The following is a 20754-nucleotide window of genomic DNA, read 5'->3' as shown; positions in this document are numbered from 1 at the left end:
AGAGACACATCGACATAGTAAACTTGTAAAGCTCATTTTGAGCCCACCTGTCATTCCAGGGTGACCCCAGAATGAACTTAACAAGTTTACAATTTGTATTACAGATTTATTTAATTTATATTAAACATTTTATAGATATTTTGATATTTACATTAATTAATCGTAACATTTGAAAATTAGTAAATCATTTATTATAAAAATGTATTTAGACATGAAAATAAAATGAAAATACAGTAATTAGTCAATATTGCTCTATGAAAAAATTTGCAAAGTAGTTAAAATTCCCCCAAGAAAGAGTGAATAATGTGTTCCACAAAAATCCACAACAAAATGAAACTCGGAAATGTGAAACGTGTAAAAAGGGGGGGTGCACTGTATATTCATTTATTGTAAAAGAATATAGAAATACAGTAAACTCCCATTTATCTGCATTTAAACAAGTGGAACCTCAAGCACCAAGCACATTTTTTCTCCAACTGCCATTAAATAAGGATTATTTGGTCCCAAGGGTGCCAGGTATGAGGGATTGTGTAATCAGCATAAAAAATAAGTAGATCTTATTTTACTTAGCATTTACACAATAAAAACAGTCAAGTTTAAAAATATCAGATGTAAATCCTAAAGCACAAATATCAGTGCTGACGCTCTACTTTTGTACCGCTGAGTTCAATTAAAGTAGTGAATAAGTTCTTCACTAAGCTAATTTTTTTTTTCCTCAAAAAATGTTACTATCATTTCAAAGTAAAGTTACTTTATCTCGTATACAGTAGACTTGAAAGATGTGTAGGTTCCTGTAACTCAGCTATGGATCATAAGATTTTATATAATGGTTCATGAGTTGTGCAGAAATTGTAAAAGGTGAAACTTTAAACATTTTTGTAACTGGTTGTAAATACCTTCTTTGTTAGTTACTGCATACACAGGTTCATTACTAGTTACATATGCTTGTGTTTACTTATACTGTAGTTCTGACTGCTACAGAATGTTTAAAAAAAAATATGAGATCATTATGTAATTGTTCTCTCTCTCTCTCTCTCTCTCTCTCTCGTCCCCCCCCCATAGGGGGTTAGTGCCATCAGTGCACCTCACGCAGTGCACTGTAGGCATTACTTAAGGTTCTTTGCAGCATCCCTTCAAAACCCTTTTAGTCTTTTTACTGTACCTCCATTCATATTCTTTCTACCATCTTACTTTCCACCCTCTTCTAACAATTGTTCTTTAGTGCAACTGCAAAGTTTTCCTCCTGTTATATCATTGTAACCTTTTACTCTCAGTTTCCCTTTCAGCGCTGAATGGCCTCACAGGTCCCAGCGCTTGGCCTTCATTCTAAATTGTATCTCTCTCTCTCTCTCTCTCTCTCTGTATAAAGAGAAGAAAAGTGTATAGAAGACTATTGTGTAATTCACTGCAGTTATTCCTTTTCTGAATTGTGATTTTTTATGAAGTTTTCTTTATTTGCTTTATTGTGTTAATAACACTTAGTATAGTATTCTAGACATACCACTTTGTAAACTGGGTGTTTGGCAGATAACTGCACAGTAATAAGTATCCTGCATTATTTGCACATTCTGAATAACTTAGATCAATTATTATTAAGTATTTTTAAAGTCAGATACTGAAAGCTCCCCCAACATTTTTAGGTGCGTATCTTTTCTGCCTGGATTAAGGACATTGAACCAAAACCTACCCCTACCCCATGGGGAGCCAAGATGCCTCTCGGCCAGCTCATGACTGAATTCTCCAATTCAACAGGAGGAGGTTAGTGTGAATGTGTGTTTCAGTAGGTATCTGTTACTCGTAGCTCTCTTTATTTTGAGTTTTCCAGGATCTTGGTGTTTTCCTGTTGAAGTTAATAAAGATTGTTCATATAAAAGTGTAGCCTTGTGTTTCATAGAAGTGGTAATGACTACCATTCATGGTAGTGCTATACCAATTAGAATTACAGCTAGACAGCATTGTAATTGCTGCTGTTGATTAGACAGCATTATAATTGCTGTTGTTGGTATGGGACTCTGTTTTGAACATTCATCATTTCATCTGTTGGTGGTTGTTTTATGTATTTGTTTTTGCTTATTAATCCTTTTGGTGTCATTTGTATAGTTTTTATTTTCCCTCATGGTTGTAGCTCAATGGTCACTATCCAACCATCATTTGTTAGTCAGTTGATATAGAGGTTTTTTTCCTATAAATTCATCATTTACATCAGCCATTAACAATATATGGCCTATACAAGTCCCAGACACCCTTTCCCAAATCTTAGAGAGATTGTTGGCTGTCTTGCAGTACCACATAAGTGCTTTGATGATTTAAGAGTTCCAGGTAAGAAAAAATAACTTTTCTTATGTCTACCTTGCTGGTAGCGAATCTCTTCTTGGACCCTTGGCTAATTCCATGAATTACACAAAGCACTGTTGGGGATACCACAAATGATGATGAGTTTCAGCTCTTTTTTTTCTTTTCTTTTCTTTAGCTCACCTGACTGCTGTTAAGTGATGTTAGCACATCTTCAATCTTTTGTAAACTGAGTTCACCTTCAGTAGCTTTGCTGATATGGAAGTGCTTTTGACCTGTGTAATAGCAATTCAAGTCTATCTTATTGATTGGAGACTCATCCAGGCAGAATGCATCTAAAAGAATTTTGTTGTTAGTCCATCCTTGACATTGATGCACTAGACCTGCGAGGACAGTAGTTGTTACACTATTTGCAGATATGACAAAGGCTTGGCTTGGGTATTAGCAGGCATCAAGGATTTGCTTTTAGTGGATCATGTTAGTAGCAGTGACTGACATGTAAACTGACAAGTTAGAGTTCTTACTTTCATTAGGAATGCCACGTATTTTGTTACCCAGTCAATTTACAGAACATGAGTGTATACCATGTAGTATAGATTTGAGATTAAGCAGAGTTTCTTGATTCAAGCCTTTGGTAGTATCAGATTTCTCTGTTTCCCTTGACATAAAGACAGACAAGATCAGTGATAGAGATGTCAGGGTTAATGATTACATTGGTGCTATGCGACTACTGTGTCCTCACACCTAAGCCAGATTACATATGAACATTTACTACTCATTTTTTCCTCCAACATGATAGGATGATCATGGTGCTACAGGCAACCTTGCTTATCCCTAGCAGTAACGGAACTGCAATATTGACACTTTGAGTGTTTTAACCAACTTTTGCACATACAATTCATTTATTTTATAGGGTGGCTCTTTTGACAGAGACAGAACCAGCACTTGTGTAGAGGAGTTTTTCTGTACCATTGTGTTGCTACTAGTGTGTGCAGTGCTGCAACTAGGTCCATGCTGCTGTAGGACATCAATGTTTCTTAGATTATCCACACCTGTAGTTTTACAGTAAAAGTTGGCCCATCATTATCAGGTGGGATTGACTGATATTAGTAGGCATGGCTTTCTTCAAGTTGCTGGACTAGGTTCCTATCTTGTCTAATATTGCACACTGTTTTGGACATTTAGGACATTGTGTCAGACCACTGGTTATTGTATGGGTTTGTGTGTGCAATCTGTAAGTCTGGGGGATTATCCAGACCTATCCATTTATTGGAACTCACATTTAAACAAAAAATGAAAAATTATTGAAAACAGATGAAGCCCAGTGTTGGAATATGGAGTTCATTATATTACAAGGAACAATATATACAAGTAATATTGATTCTTCATACAATTAGTCGGTAGTTTGACATATGGATTTTCAATAGCCTGTAAGATCCAATCCATGTATGTACATCATGTACAGTAACACAACAGTTAAACATTTCTTGCATGATTGTCCAAACTACAATCAGCAGTGATTGTCAAGTATTGGAAACAAATAAGGTAAAGAAGTTTTGTCTGAAGACCCATCATTTTCAATTAAATCAATTATAAAATTGTTGAAAAGCTGTAATTGAATTAAATGTAAACTGTATTCAAAATAAAACCAAATCCTTCTAGCCAACTCTCAGAGAGCTATTTATTTAACAAGTGGTTAAGCTAGTATAATAATAATAACTGACCTGTTATGTGGAAAGATTAAAAATAGATGTCTTAGTGGGAAGATGCTTCAAGTCTGTGCCAACCTGTTGGTGTCCTCATACTTGTTTTTGTTTCTCCTACAGATCTTTGTATAGTGTAAAAACTTTGGCTCCAAGTTTCTTTCAGCCTTGTGACTAGTAGAGGAAGGAAATCAGGGCCCAAAATGGAAAATTAGAGTGTGGGCTTATTTTTTCAGTATTATTAGTTAGTTAAACCAGACCAGTGAGTTAATTTACTTATCTCACAATGGGCTGGTCTGCAATCTGGCAAATTTGCTTTTCAGTCCCCTTGCTTACATATTTTCTCAATATGTGGGTAGTGTCTTGAAATGTTATAGTCATTTTGTTTATTCTTTATGGAGATGTCATTTTGTTTATTCTTTATGGAGATGATCAGTAAAATTTTATTAAGCATTGTACATATTGTTAACATTGTTTATTGTGCTGTCTTGAAATGTCTGAAATTGAGTGGAATTCATAGTTTTATCATTCAGTATATTTAAATTGTTCTTTACAGTGCCTTCTGTGGTTAATAGCAGCTTCAGAGGGTACTGCAAGTATCAAGAGCATTGAGTTTTGTTCCTGAAAACTAATAAGCATTACTTGTTGTACCCTTCCTTATTGTCTGGTTTTAGAAATCTACATTGGTCATTTGTTAAGTGTTCATAACATAGAGATTATATTTTATATGCGGTTTGAAAACATTTTTTAGGCGGGAAATGTAATGCCAGTCATTCTCAGACTTCATCAAAGAACCACTTTCTTCATTGTTAACAGTGAATTTTCTCTTTTGCATCATGAACATAGGAACTCCTGCATTAGCAAGTCTTATACATATTGTTGTTTTGCTCTTCTCGTGATAATTGTTGTTTATGTAGGATACTAAAGCAACAAACTGTGATTATGTGAGAAAAAACTGTGAATGTTGATTTAATAATATCAATTTCTTGTGTATGTAGGATACTGAAGGAACAAACTGGGATTATATGAGACAAGACTGCATATGTTGATAGAGTAATATCTTTTGTAAGGCTGATATAAGATTGTAATAAATCAAATAACATAACTAATTAATATGTTAAGAAATTCACATAGTATTTAGTTAGAGACTTTGTTTCAATATTTCAGGTGGTTGGGTGCATAGTGTCAGTTTCTCTTCGGATGGAAATCGTGTGTGTTGGGTTGGTCATGATTCCAGTCTTACTGTAGCAGATGCTGGAAAGGAAATGTCCAAAACTCAGCTGAAGACTGAGTACTTGCCTTTTACGGCTGTGTCCTGGATCGCACTCAATTCATTAGTGGCAGTTGTGAGTACCATAGATTTTGCCAGGAACAAGAAATGTTTTACCTGATTTTTTAACCTGTCTGAACTTGTGAAGCAGTGGGACAGATAACAGCTCCATTATAGCATGAGTTGATAGAGATAACCTACCTAAACACTACAGTTATTGAGAGCCAATCATAAAAGGACCCCCACTGAGTTTAAAGTATTTATTTGCCATAACAGATGATTGTACTTTAAAGAATTAACAGGAAAAATTATATAATGAAATATAAGCAAATAGAGAAAATAATAATTATATAATTGCTCTCTTTCTCTTCTCATTTAATCATCTTTGCTGTGTATCAGGCATCAGATAACCCTTACTCCATTCCACCAATATGAATCTTGAGCCTCCCTTATAACATCTGTTACATTTAATATCTAACTAGCAGATGCTCGCTATTGCTCGCATTTGCTAGTTTCTTGTTAAAGGTCTGATGTAAATAATACTGAAGTTGCATAATAGGAGTAGTATTTACTGTGGTCCTCATAATACAGGTGGTTCATAGTTAAACATGAGGTTAAACACTTCATAAATTCTAGGATCCTTTGAAGTCATCTTCAGCTCCTGGAGCATTCCTGGAGAAATGCCCATTGGATTATGTCTTCTTGAAGTCTTAAAGACTCCAGGACCATGTGAAGCCATCTTCAGCTGGGGAACTACCCATTGTATTACAAATTCTTCTTGAAGACGACTTCAAAGGATCCTGTAATAGTGAATAGATGTCTTCAGCTCCTTAAAAGTTCCTGGAGAAACGCCCATTGGATTTCTGGGTGGAATGATTCCGAATACAGATTCTGGATTTCTCCATGAAAAGTTTGTTTGTTTGTTTGAATGCACACTTCGAGATTTGCAGGGTTGCAGCAGAAGGAGACGAAGACATCTGGAGTCTTGAAAACTTCTTCAGGAAGCTGTGATAATCCCATGGGAGTTTATCCAGGAGTTCTTCAGGAGCTGAAGACGGCATCACAGGATCCTGGAGTTATGAAGATATCTTCAAGAAGACTTTGTAATCCAATGGGTGGTTTAACAGTTGAGGATGGCTTCACATGATCCTGGAGTCTTTACGACTTCAAGAAGTTATAATCCAATGGGTGTTTCTCCAGGAATGCATCAGGAGCTGAAGACGACTTCAAAGGGTCCTGGAGTAGTGAGAGAGAGAGAGAGACAACCAAGAAAATTATTAATATAATAGATACTGAGTTAACCCCCACCTCTTCTGCATAACCCAAAAGGCCACTTCCCATACTACTTTTTTCCTTTGCTCCCTTTCTAGTCACCATGAACTTTGGTTTGTTTTCATGATTTTCAGTCCTTCAAGATTTCTGATTCTTGTGATTATTCCATTCACTCCTGGTCATCTGTTTATGGCAGCTCCGAGAGACCTTGCTTTCTACAATCAGTTGTAGCCTCCCCCATTACTACAGTTAACATAAATGGCTGTGCCAGTCTGTTGTGAGCATCAATATTTATCTCACATTCTTCTGATACAGTATATTTTCCACTGTCTTCATTCCACAGCTCTTCATAATACCATAATTCTGAATGTGGAACAGGCATTCACCTGGATGTATCCTAGAGTGGATTCACAATTCTCTGTTCTTGATATGGTTTTGGATTTTGAAAGTGTTTTGAAACTCAGTCCGACAAAAAGGTCCTTTTTTGAATGGAAATGGATCCTAAATCCCAATGTAGAAGGAGCACCTTGCTTGGATTCTGCTCTGGAACAGAGATGAGTAAGTCTGTGTTGTGTCCTGGAACAGGAGTATATCTTTGAAACTGACACTGAAATGGCTATCCCATACATCCTGCTGTAGATTGAATGCAGTTTAAAAATCACTAAGGGGCAAAAGAGGCAAGGGATAGATGATTTCCTACAGACCAAGCATACATAGATATGATCAGTGCCCAAGCCCCCCTCTTCTTTCACACTAGGACATGATGAAATAGGGTAAATGACTGTTAATGACTCAGCAAGTAGACCTATAAGCTTCCCTAAGCTCAAAATGATTATATCATTTTGCCAGTGAACATCTATCAAATTTATCAAGCCCTGAGTCAGGCTTGAACTTGAGACCACCATGTTGGGAAACCCAGCTGATACTACTGTACATAGATACCACTAGTGGTTTTAGATTTGTTGGCACAGTTTCTGAACTGTAGTCACTCAGGGCAGTAATATTTGGAGCATGAATTTCATTGGCCTGATCACAATATGATACTAGATTAGCAATCCTGACAGCTGAAATTTTTGTGTATGTGTTTGCATTTAGTGGGTAGCCAACTGATAATCACCTGGGTTAAAGGTATGCCTCCTGCATATCCTGCCTGATTTGTTAGATTAATGAAAATATCTGTGTCTTCCAAAAACCTTTTCTTTTCTTATGCTGAGAATTAAAATTGTTTATCTGTCACTCATCTTACCACCTGTAACATTGCCAAATGAACAGCAAAGAATCTTAGTTGCATGTTCCTAAAGGCTGATGGAACTCTAGGTTTATGAAATTAATAAGCTTGTTGAATATACTGTACAGTGGAATGTTGAGTTTTTCAATAGATTTGAATATCCCTTTAACAAAGTATTTCTTTTCTCTTTTTCTACCTGGTATTTTGTATAGGACATTCTGGTTTTCTCTATAGGGTCATGGGTGCTGTCCGATGCTTTATTCAGTTGATGACACAGGAAAGTTGACTTTTGTCAGCAAGCTTGATGTTGCACAAAAGAAGGAAACTGGAAGCTTAAGGTAAGTTTTATGTTAGTAGTTCTGAGAAGCATTGATAAATGAAAAATTGAATGAAAGAGTGAAAGGGTATGAAAAGTGAGAGGATTATTTTCTTTTAAATGTAGAAATGTGTGATTATCAGATGTCCATATGTTAATCTTGAAATCCCCATTGAAAAATTGGTAATTAGATATGGAAAGTTTGTTATATTGATGGGTAAATGGTTAGGTATTTTCTACAAATTTTTAAGATTCCATTTTTATATAAAAAAACTAGAGAAGCCAGTCCTTGTGATTCAACTTGAAAAGGAAGTTTTTCTTTTAATTGGAATGAGCAAGTTAGCCTTGCCATTTTTTGTATACTGAAATCAAAATAAAGCTCAGTGTATGTTTACACATGCTGAATAACAGTCATATGATTATTTGCAGTCTGTGAGTTTTATTGAATCAAATGATTACTTATCTATTTCTTAACTTTACTGTTTCTGTGTATCTTAGTTAAATTTATTGTTTTTGGTGTAGATGATGTTTAATGAGCCCTGGTATTTATTTAGATTGAACTTATAAGTTAAAAAAATCCCAAATGTGGTCTGTGTACTCAGATTGTCCTGTGATGGCTTTTATTTTCTTGTGATGTCTTTGTATGTTGTTTGTTTCTATTGTTCATTGTCCAGATGTAGTGGAGCATTTGTGTTGTATGTATGAAGAGGATGAAAATGTTAATTTAATTTTCATGCTAAAAGGGTGTTCCTTTTTGATGAACCTGTCACCTATTTAAGATAGTAAGTCATTCAGATTTTAGCTGCAAACAATTCCCATGGTGCATTGTTCAGACATGTAAATTTTAATTAGATAGTGTCTGAAGGTATTATTTTATAATGTCCAAATTAAATATTTGATGGCATATGGCATGCATAGGAATGTAGGATTCATCCCAGTTTTACCACTAAATATTGTATGTGAAAGTGTAATATAATTTGAAACCATTCATACAAATCAACAGACAAATTTCTGAGTCTTACATTTTAGCCTTCAGTAGCTTTTGAATGATCAAGGTCATATTCTGAATAGATTTGTGTAATTTTTAAGCATAAATTGTTTTTATTACGAAATAATAGCAAATATCATTAGTAATCTTCCATGGAAACATGATTCACTTGTTCAGAGGTCAGCAACCTCTAATACCTAACAAAATAAGGTATTATTTTCCTGACCAGACTGAAATGAAGATATTTCCTGTAGGTCAGATGGATCAGGTTGTGCAAGTATGCATCCACTTGGTCCAGCAATGCCAAGAAGTTTTTGTCCTCCCTTAAGGATCTTTTCACCAATGTTACCATCTCCATCTTGATTGGTGCGAGACTTGAGAACTTGTTCGGGTGTGTCAGGTCTGTCACAGGTCTCCAACCCCTTTCGGTTTTTGAGACACAGAATTGTTGAATGTAAAGCCTGTTGTCCCAGAGTGAACCTCTTCACGTTGCTCCTTTCTTCAGTACCGACTGGCCTTTCTGGGATGTTGCGCTTCTCCAATTCTTGTGTGGAGGATTCAGACTCGTAGGGGCAGGTTTATCTCCAGGGAAGGAAGGTAGTAATCCAGTTGCATGCAATACCCAGAGTTTGGCCCCAGTGAACTGCCAGGTCTCCCACTTTCCCTGCATACAAACCCCCACCGGAGGAAGAGGTGTGTGCGTAAAGGGACGGATGTCAATGTCCTGCAGCTCCCTCTGGCTAGGGCTTCAAGGAACTGCTGGCTCCCCTGTTTGAGCAAATTAGAGTTTTAAATTTCCCCTGCTGACTGAATCTTTTGTTCACATGTGGTGAGATAGGTTGCCTCAGCTGAAAGACATTGCTTTGTCAGTGCAAGGTGACTGGCTTTTTTTTTATTGGGAAGGCCTTCCCTTGAAGGGTGACCTTCTGTGCTGCAAGGTGCCAGTTGGTGGCACTAGTGTTTAGACCTCCTTTCCAAATGGCTGCCCTTATGACTGTGTTGTCAGTTAACCCTTAAACGCCGAGCCTCTATTTACAAAGGTGTCTGCCATATGCTGGCGGCGTTCGGGAGTTAGCGCCGAAGCAGATTTTTTTTTTTTTTTTTTTTTTTTTTTTTTTTTTTTTTTTTTTTTCAAAAAAAAAAATCAGCGCACTTAGTTTTTAAGATTAAGAGTTCATATTTTTGGCTCCTTTTTTTGTCATTGCCTGAAGTTTAAGATGCAACCATCAGAAATGAAAAAAATATCATATATAAATATTGAAATATATGACAGCACAAAAAAAAATTTCATATATGTATACAAATCACGCTGTGAGCAAAACCATTAAAGCTAATGAGTTATTTTTTTTCCGTTGTATTGTACACTAAATTGCGATGATTTTGGTATATAACAAATTGTAAAACGATCAAAGCAACATGGAGAAAATATTATCACAAAATGTGCATGAATTCGTAACGCGCGGACGTAAAAAAGTTATTTTCAAAAATTCACCATAAATCGAAATATTGTGCTAGAGACTTCTGTTTGTTGCAAAATGAAGGTAATTGATTGAATATTACTAGACTGTAAGTGTTTTAGCTTACAATAGCAGTTTTCGACCATTTCGGTCGAGTTAAAGTTGGCCGAAGGTCGAATTTTTTCTATTTATTGTGATTTATATGAAAATATTTCAAAAGTGATAAAAGCTACAACCATGAGTTATTTTTTGTTGTATTCTACATGAAATTGCACACATTTTCATGTATAACACTTTATGTAACGCCTAATAGAAAATGGTGCGAAAATTACGACAAGGTGACTAAAGAAATTCTGAGATTTTCAGCCGTTACCGCGCATGGAGGTAAGGAAAAAGTTTTTTTTTTTTTTTTCATAAATTCACCATAAATCAAAATATTGTGCTAGAGACTTCCCGTTTATTGCAAAATGAAGGTAAATGATTGAATGTTACTAGAATGTAAGAGTTTTAGCTTACAATTGCATTTTTTTGCCATTTCAGTCGAGTCAAAGTTGACCGCAGGTTTAAATTTTGGCTTTTATCGTGATTTATATGAAAATATTTCAAAACTGAAAAAAGCTACAACCATGAGTTATTTTTTGTTGTATTCTACATGAAATTGCGCACATTTTCATGTATAACACTTTATGTAACGCCTAATGGAAAACGGTGCGAAAATTACGACAAGGTGACTAAAGAAATTCTGAGATTTTCAGCAGAGTTATCGCGTGCGGAGGTAAGGAAATTTTTTTCAAAAATTCACCATAAATCAAAATATTATGTTAGAGACTTCCCATTTGTTACAAAATGAAGGTAAATTATTGAATGTTACTAGAATGTAAGAGTTTTAGCTTACAATTGCGTTTTTCGACCATTTCGGTAGAGTCAAAGTTGACTGAAGGTTGAAATTTTGGCACTTATCGTGATGTATGTGAAAATATTTCAAAACTGATAAAAGCTACAACCATGAGTTATTTTTTGTTGTATTCTACATGAAATTGCGCACATTTTCATATATAAAACTTTATGTAACAGCTAATATAAAATGGTGCAAACATACAACAAAGTGACGAAAGAATATCTGAGATTTTCGGCTGAGTTACCGTGCGCAGACGTAAGGAAAAAGTTTTTTCAAAAATTCACCATAAATCGAAATATTGTGCTAGAGACTTCCAATTTGTTGCAAAATGAAGGTAAATGATTGAATATTACTAGAATGTAAGAGTTTTAGCTTACAATTGCGTTTTTCAAGCATTTTGGTCTAGTCAAAGTTGCCAGAAGGTTGAAATTTTGGCACTTATCGTGGTTTATATGAAAATATTTCAAAACTGATAAAAGCTACAACCATGGGTTGTTTTTAGTTGTATTTTACATGAAATTGTGCACATTTTCATATATAAAACTTTATGTAACGGCTAATATAAAATGGTGCAAAAACTACGACAAAGTGATGAAAGAATTTCTGAGATTTCCGGCTGAGTTAGCGTGTGGACATAAGGAAAAATTTTTTCAAAAATTCACCATAAATCGAAATATTGTGCTAGAGACTTCCAATTTGTTGCAAAATGAAGTTAAATGATTGAATATTACTAGAATGTAAGAGTTTTAGCTTACAATTGCGTTTTTCGACCATTTCTGTTGAGTCAAATTTGACCGAAGGTTGAAATTTTGGCACTTATCGTGATTTATATGAAAATATTTCAAAACTTATAAAAGCTAGAACCATGGGTTGTTTTTTGTTGTATTCTACATGAAATTGCACACATTTTAATATATAAAACTTTATGTAACGGCTAATATAAAATGGTGCAAAAATTATGACAAAGTGATGAAAGAATTTCTGAGATGCGTCGCTGATGCTTTCTAGTGGGAGAAGAAAGAAATTCGCACATGTGCAGCTGGATCACGCTTGTAAACAAAACAACAGTGTGATCCGTGAACTCCCAGCATCCCTCAAGGCGCGTGATTTAATATCTTTCGCAAACTAGGCCTATCACTATTTTTCCGCGAATATTTAAAAAAACTTTTTGTAGTCAACGTACTGTACGACCACTTGGCACCCGACAGACAATTTTAGTCGACGTACAATACGTCCAGTCGGCGTTTAAGGGTTAACCCCCTAGTTTCTACACTAGGTCTTCTGTCAAGAGGAAGAGTCCAGGGGGTTTAAGTCCTAAGTTCCCAGAGGTTGAGTGGATAGAGCAGGCTGGATAGGTCTTTGAAGGCTAATTTTTTTTTTTTTTTTTTTTTTTTTTATTATGAGGTAGAGAAATACTTGTACGTGAAGAGTGGAGGTCCTCCCTAGCAAAAAAAAAAAAAAGTCTCCCTTGCCTTTGCGATATCATTTTTCAACAAATTCTTGTCAACCAGAAGAGAGCTCATGCTGCCTAGAACCAATGCCTTCCAGTCCAGAAGCAAGGCCAACTCCCTGCTGAAGTGTTCAAAAGTGTCCCATTCCTGAGAGGAGGGAGTGACTAACTCATGGTAAGACGGTGGCCAGGACACCCAGGGTGATAATTTCCAGCACTATTAATGATTTTTGGGTGTGGTATTGCAATCCTGTTTCCTGTAGAATTTCATTAGCCTTTGGTCTGATAAAGAGAGTGAATGAGAGTAACCTGGTAACCCATTGGTATCCCCTCAACTTGACATAATTCATGACTGTAGAAAATCATTGAGTTATTCTCTTCCAGTAGAACTTCCACCACAGATATTTCTTTGGAATATTTAAGTTTTTGAAGGTCAAAGATGCCACAGACCCAAACTAGAAGGATTCATCTCGCAAGGCCCTTAGATACATTGTGGGTTCCTTGTTTTGTTCCTTTACCAGTTCCACCTGATCCTTAGAGGAGTAAAAAATAGTCCTGTATTTGGAAGGGGTTAGGTATCTGGTCTTGCTCATTGGAAGTTGTCTGTGCCAAGCATGCCCCCAAGGCTGAGGCCATTTAGGCTAAAACAGCTTGAGAGGTCAAAAGTTCCTTCAAAACTAAAGTGGAAGGGAATCCTGTCTTTCTCTTTTGCCAGTGTTTCTTCCCCGGATTGTAAAGCAGGCTGTGAGAGCATTTCTTGCTTGGGATATGGAATGATGGGAATTTGTGTTGTAGATGGTATTGTGGTGGGGTCCCACGCAGTTTTTGTGTAAGGTAGACCAGAGGTGGGCCTGAATTATTTGAGCAAATTGAATATAAGATTAAAATGAATATTTATTTACCAAGCAAAGCATCCCAGGGAAGTGACCAAGCATAGATCCACACACCCTGTAAAACTGGATGGATTAATTTAAAGATTAGCAGAAAATAATCATCTCTTTCTGTTACTTTGAGTTGTAGGTCTTTGTAGTTCATAACAAATGGTCACAGTCGAGTTGTTCTTGGTACTGCCAAAGACATTTCCATTCATAATGAAAACTCGCAGTTTAGTTCTTTCTAGTACTGATAAAGATGTTTCTGTTCATTGTGAAAATTTGCAGTGTAATTGTTCTTGATACTGGTGAACACATTTCCAGTGCACTAAAAGGAAATGCGCTTTATTAAATAATAACTCTTAGGCCTTCGGTGTTTAACGTAATGGACACCAGCAATATTTGTACCTGGAAAAGTTAACCTCCTTAAAATTATTTAAAAAATTTAACTTCAAAATTAGTATGATGAACTACTACATGTTTTCACCTTCATTTAACAGATAAAAACATGAATTGTGAGAACAGAAAACCTTGGAATATAATTCCTTGAGAATTTGGGGGATCTCGTAACTGGACAATTGAATCTCTCCTTTGGCAAAAAGCTGAACACCATTTCATTGCCTTCCAGCAGGAAACAAATGGAATATATGATATTCAGTTTTTGTAAATATAAACCAAGGGTACTGATTTTAGACTGTACTATGCAGCAGCACTTTCAGTGAATACTGATAATTCACATAAATGCTGAGAGGTTATTGTGGTATACCTATACAACTGAAGCTTCTGTTTGCCACTGATAATTACACATTATGACTTAATGAGTAGAAGACTGCTCCTAATTGCAAGATTCTCATTTGGGAGAATGATACTAAATCTTGTATCAAGAATGAATTGAAAAATTAATTTCTTTGCCAACTAATGATAAAGTACTATAAAGAATATTGCATATGTCAAATGACATTCTATTTGTGAACGTTTTTGAGTGTTAGGAAACTTCTAAAATATCACAGACACAGTAAAATGTTGTATTGCCCCAGTTTGTGCATTATGTGGGTCATTTTAATACAAATTTAGTGTTTGACATTCAGTTTACTTTGTAACATTCAGGTTCATTGTTCATTATCTGTATTCAAACACTGCAATCTTTTGTTAATTTGATTTGGATTTGGTAAAAGTGCAGTTTTAAAAGTAATTGACAGTAATTCCCTAATTTTGTGTGGTTTCTACCATATTCATCTCCCTGTCAAAAGGCAGGCCTTATTGGACGTAACCAAGTACAGTAGTTTTCATTTTGAGCACCCGTATAACTAGTGATCACGTCTGTCACTCATTCTGTTTAAAAACTTGTATGTTTTGTGTGTTGTGGTGTGATTGGAATAAGAGCTGATAATCTAACACTAAATGTAGCTTTGAAGTTTGATACTAAATCTTATTTTGTATTGAATATTGTTTACAGAATGGAGTACAAATTTTGTCATTTTAAATTCCTTACCTTAAGAGCTTTCACATTATATGAATTAGAACCAGTGCTTGTCTTACATGTTCATATAATTAATTGTTTTACATTATTGATGTTGGTATAAATTTAACACTATATCTTATTTACAAAAGAAAATTTTTTGTTCAATGTATAGAGAAGTGAATCCAATTGAAAGGTAAGAGTGGGTAAGGAATGCTGTTGTGTAAGGGTTCTAGAGAAATACAGTTGGTCCCTTAATTTTTAAAATCTTTTATGGAATGTATTAAGGTGTATGTTTGTATTTCTGGCATTTTCTTGAACAATGTAGATGCATATCAAAATAAAAAACTATCGTAGCAGATGGGCAAAATCCTGCCTGTTTTTTCTTTTTACTTTGGAAAAGACTAAAACTTATAGTAAATTATTGCTGTAAATGCTAGAAAAACAAATGCATAAATTCGCACTACTGCTTGCTAAGAGAAAATATCAGGTTGATACTCCAAAGTATATTGTTTATTGTGGGATTCTCAAGTTTATAAACTTAGTGTAAATTGACATTTGTATGTGTATGTTACAAAGACCTCGTGTAGCTTGTAGTTTCTTTCGACATTAGGCTAGTAACCTTCGACGTTTATTAGTAGGTATTATAAAATCAGTATGTAAGTCAGAGTTCTTACTCCTGGAGTAATAGTTTTTCCAACTTGTTCTGTGTACAGTTAGCCTTACTGAAAACAGTACCCACTAAAAGTTTAGTTGCACTACAACACTGTTCTGGAACTAAGGTTTAAAAATTATTAATTTATTCACATACAGTACTAACAAATTAATATACCTAAGCTTAGAATAGCTGTTCTTTTCTGAATAATTTTTTGGTGTTTTATCTAAAACTATAATGTTTTAAGAGTAAACATTTTTAACATTGTCAAAAGCCGTAAGTCTAATCTATATTTTGAAGAAAACCATGACCATTCTTTTTACATTCGACATCAGTTAAATTTGTCATTGTGTGGATTGTTGTCATATAGTTTTGGTGATAATGACTATATAGTTTTGGTGGTAATGACTAGATTTTTAAATAAAGTGCAAGAAATTAATATTTATCATTGAGAAAATGTTTTAATATAAATTGACCCTGTATTGCAATCCATACAGAGAGTGTAGATTACTTTTTTTCACTTTAACAGAATCAAACCCCTATTTTTAAAAATATATTCATTTGTATTTGATGTCACAGAGTACATGCATTTTACAACAGTGAAAAATGTATTTTTCCTGTTACAGAATTTTTCAGCCATTTCTGATTGGCTCTTAATCTCAACAAATGCGTTTAATCAGCCAATAGGTGTCACACATTTTTCAGCTGATAAGTTCTTTCAGATTTTTTCATATAACCATTTCTCATATGTTCTCTTCCCTGATATCATCGCTGGAACCCCCCCCCCCTTTTTTTAAGTCCAAAAAGCATTGTATCTTTGGAATTTATCTGTTGTTTTCAAGCTCTTAATTTTCATGAGATCAGTTTGGATTTTCATTTGTGAAAAAAAAACTATATCCTTTAAGTAGTGGAAAAATAATATTTAAAGTTTCTTCCTCACTGTTGGTTGATTATTTCTTGCTTTCAGCCTTATTCCTTTCCCAGGACATGATCTGTAGGATTGTGGGCAGCTGTAGTGTCATATTTTTCCTAGAAAATATTGTGTGCAATTTTGCATTTTAGCAACTAGGCACAAGGAATGTATGTGATTTAATGCTTGGTTGCACAGTTCACATTTTTAAAATCTTGATGTTTTTTTATATTAATTTTGTATTCATTTCCATTAAAATAAATCTTTTAATCACTAGATATCATGATGTGAACTTGCTCTTTAGGAAATTGCTGAACCAGATTAAATGGATTAAAAACATGTTCTTTAATTTTACTTTAGTTATATTATAGCACTGGGTTGCTGCTCATCCTTAACTAAACCTAAACCCTTACATGGTATCGTGGGAGAGGTTCCTCATTTTATTTCCTAAATCTAAATTAAACATTTCCAGTCAAAAAGTTATTCAAAAATATTGAAGGATAGAAAAGAAAAACTATTGCATGTTGATCATTTTGTTGATATAGCTCTGGTAAATGTTACCAGTAGCTAACACAGTGTGCCAATCATTGTTACTTAATTTGCTGTAATTTTTGTCTTGTAGATAGTTAGTGCAAGCCCCTATACCCATTGAAAATGGATCACAAGGTAACCTGAGAATAGAAAAGGGTAGTGTTGTAAAAAATTAAGGGTAAAATAAAGGTTTGATTTTTATGTTAAGAATATTATAAAATTTTACTTGTGTTAACCAAATCAATATGAAAAAAATATGATTGCCCTTGGTCTTTTCCTAATGAGCAGTTTTACATTGTTAGAAGTGATATATAACCTTAAGAAAACTAATTACACTACAGAAAGTCCAAATGAGGCACCTTACCATTTTTGACTACATAGTTGTTCATGGTCAAGATAGTAAAGTGCACTGTATTTTACATCTATATAGTGTACAGTATAGTAAAGGTAGCAAAGTTGTGTTAGTAAATTAGCCATGTTCTCACCTACTACGCACATTATGAGTATGACTGTTATTTGTGTCTGTATGCTTGTGATAGGTATTTTATTCAAATCATTTTGTTGATGAGTAAGTAATATTGATTCCAGTGTGCTATAGCTTTCTGCAGGTCTGTACAAGCATCTTACAGTGTTAGTTACTGAGCTGTAGATTGTTTTCAAGGCATTTTGCTGTGGTCATTCATCGCAACTGCCTTAGTCTCTACTTTTCATGTTCCCTTTGGTCACCTAGTACCAAGCTGTCTAACTTATTTAACATTACCTTAGGCCAGTGTCTTATCTTCTTAAGTCTTTGTTTTTTTACAATTATGGTAGTCTTGGATGTTTATTTTGGTGCTTTAGACCTCAAGTTAAGGATGCCATAGATAATGTACCACATCTTACCATTTTGGATCTTGGTGGTAACATAGTTGACAAATAAAGGGTTTGAACAGACCTTTTATTATATAGTACTGTAGTTGTATAAATGTATCGTTTTTATGTATAGTTTTTTTTTTTTTTTTTTTTTTTTTTTTTTTTCATAAACATTTCAGTCAACTTTTCCCCCTCTAAGGGATTAGATGTAAAATGAGTTCTCTCCATTCATCTCTTGACTGTGCTTCTGCTTAAACTCCCATCAGGTCTAGGTCATCAACTGTCCCCTTCTTCATGATTTCTTGAGCTTTCCTATAGGTCTTTGTCCTGCTGCTTTTCTAACCAAACTGTTCCTCATCTTTTTGTAACATGCCTAACCCATCTCAGTCTTTGAGTTCTCAGTCTGTTCTCCAGCCACTTGACACCACATCTTTCCATCAACTCTTCAGTCATAGTACTACTCATTTTATCCGTGTTGTAGCTATGCTCTTTGTTCACAGCCCTCTCATCTGCTGCTTTACAGTCCAGTGTGTCTTCAAGGTAACAATAGTTCTTCCTCTTATAAGACTTCTACATCCTTCATAATAAGATTCATAACTTCTGTCTTCTCCATTTCCATTAGCAATGTATTTCAAGCGTCAAGAATCTCTTACTCTTGCGTATTTTGTAATCCTGAGCACCTTGTTTGGCACCATGCATTATATTCGATACACAGTACAGAGTTCACCCTCACTCCTCTACAAGTTACATGGCCACTTTCATGTTTGTACTTTTTCTTTTGTATCATATCCAGTCGTCACCACATGCTTTGTTTTGGTGTCTTTGAGTTTCAGTACTCTCCTCTCCATTCTACTCTTCCACATTTTAAACATTTCTGCCACCTCTTCCTTACTGTAGGTTCTGTTAAGAGCTGTAGGCCATGTGTTTAAAGCAGTTTCCCTTTACCCTTTTGTGCCTCTTTCCATTACTGTTGGTTAACAGGAAAAGGCTTGGTGCAATCCTTGATGAACACCACCATTTATCACAAATTCTTATGATAAACCTGCCGCTGATTTTATTCTAGGTCTAGTGTTATGGTAACTTGATGAACCTTTCTGGTACCTTGGTAATGCCCAAACAATTATTTTTCTTAGTACTCTGTCAGATTCAGGATCCAAAAATTTCTGGTACAACCTCCTTTTTGTGCAGTACTTTTCCTGTAGTTGCCTCATTACAATGACTGCTTCTGTTGTTGGTCATGGTAATATGAAGCCAAACTGACATTTATTGATTTTAACCATTTTTCTCACTTTTCTATGGCACCTTTTTCAGTGTTTGTGTAGCATGCTCAAGTAGTCTTATTTCTTTACTTTCTGCCTTGCATTGCATCCTGTTTTTCTTTGTATACCGCTGCCAAAAGACTTCATCCACTCCTCTATTCTTACCTCTTTATTGGCTCATGAATGACTGGCTCTCCCGCTGCTTTGTTTTTTTTATTCTGTGTGATCCTATGACTTACCAATTTTTCATCCTCCTAAGAGCCTGGGTAATCCCCTCATGTGCTACATTCTATATTAATCAGTCTATCATACCATCTTAATCCAGTTTATGTTCTTTATTCATACTGTGTCCTTTATTCCAGTATCTTTTACTTTCATGTTAATTTCCTCATTTTCATCTTTTATTGACTTGGTCCTTCTCCCAACTCCTTTTCTTTGCCCTTGCCACCTCCCTGTCAGCCTCCTCCTTGTTTTCCTTGTTTATATCTTTTTCCCTACCTGTCCTCTCCCAGAGGTAGAAGACTTTCTTCTCTTGTCATTTATACATCATACTACCACCATGTCTCTCTGTCACTGTATAACCCCTCCCTAATGCCACACTTTCCTTCATCTGCTGCTTTTCTGTGTGCTTTCAGCAATTTCCAACTACCACTTTTGATGCTATTTTCTGTCCATTTTTCTTGATATATGTTATTTGCTACCAATTTATCTAAATATTCCTATGGGCCTCTGTTTTCCAGTTTGCATGTTTTTCGTTGAACTGGCTTTTTCTTTTATTGTTCTGTCCTTCATTATCAAATTACATCATAGCAATCAGTATTATGTTAGGCATACCTCACTCAGCATTGCAGTGCAGTCCTTTTCTTTGATGCCGTCCAAATTTTTCTTCATATTAAAGTAAAATCAGTACTTTAGCTTCTCCATTCTTTTTATCTACAGTACTTCACTCTCTTCAGCCTTGTGTTAATTAACATCAGTTTCTGGCTTTGACAAAATTCCAATACTGCTCCCTTCTGATTCTTTTTCTAGGATATATTTATCTGTTTGTTCCTACATGGCCATTTAGGTCTCCCACAGAAGTTTCCTGTCTGGTTGTGGGATGTTCATCAGTGCATCTGATAGTCTTTCCTAGAATTTTTGCTCTTTCTCTTCTGTTCCTCCTGATTATGGTGCATAGAAAACATATCTATGTCCATCATCGTAATCTTTATTATTCTTTCATGTAATCACCCTACTTCTATAAACTTCAGCCATTTCATTTTTGGCCAATACGCCCTACTCTGTGTTGTCGCGCCACCACCTAATTAGAATTTATATAACTCAGCATTGTTACCAATGGACT

At 35.2% G+C, this 20754-nt stretch overlaps 1 protein-coding gene across 5 annotated transcripts in view; it reads left to right on the top strand.

Moving 5' to 3' along the window:
* The window catches only part of Arpc1 (Actin-related protein 2/3 complex, subunit 1A), a 150374-nt gene that overhangs the window by 118568 nt on the left and 11052 nt on the right, over positions 1–20754 (top strand). For 4 of the 5 annotated variants that reach the window (XM_067105197.1, XM_067105198.1, XM_067105196.1 and 1 more), the window contains 3 exons: positions 1641–1758; positions 5163–5341; positions 8000–8103. In XM_067105197.1, the coding sequence (XP_066961298.1) occupies positions 1641–1758; positions 5163–5341; positions 8000–8103 (401 nt within the window). Of the gene's footprint in view, positions 1–1640; positions 1759–5162; positions 5342–7999; positions 8104–15380; positions 15421–20754 lie in introns of those variants that run through there. The other variant, XM_067105200.1, reaches the window with a different exon arrangement.

Source organism: Macrobrachium rosenbergii, chromosome 6 (genome assembly GCF_040412425.1).
Source record: "Macrobrachium rosenbergii isolate ZJJX-2024 chromosome 6, ASM4041242v1, whole genome shotgun sequence".
NCBI classification, from domain to species: Eukaryota; Metazoa; Arthropoda; class Malacostraca; order Decapoda; family Palaemonidae; genus Macrobrachium; species Macrobrachium rosenbergii.
Note: the sequence above shows the minus strand (reverse complement) of the source record. Positions and strands in the feature narration are given on the sequence as shown.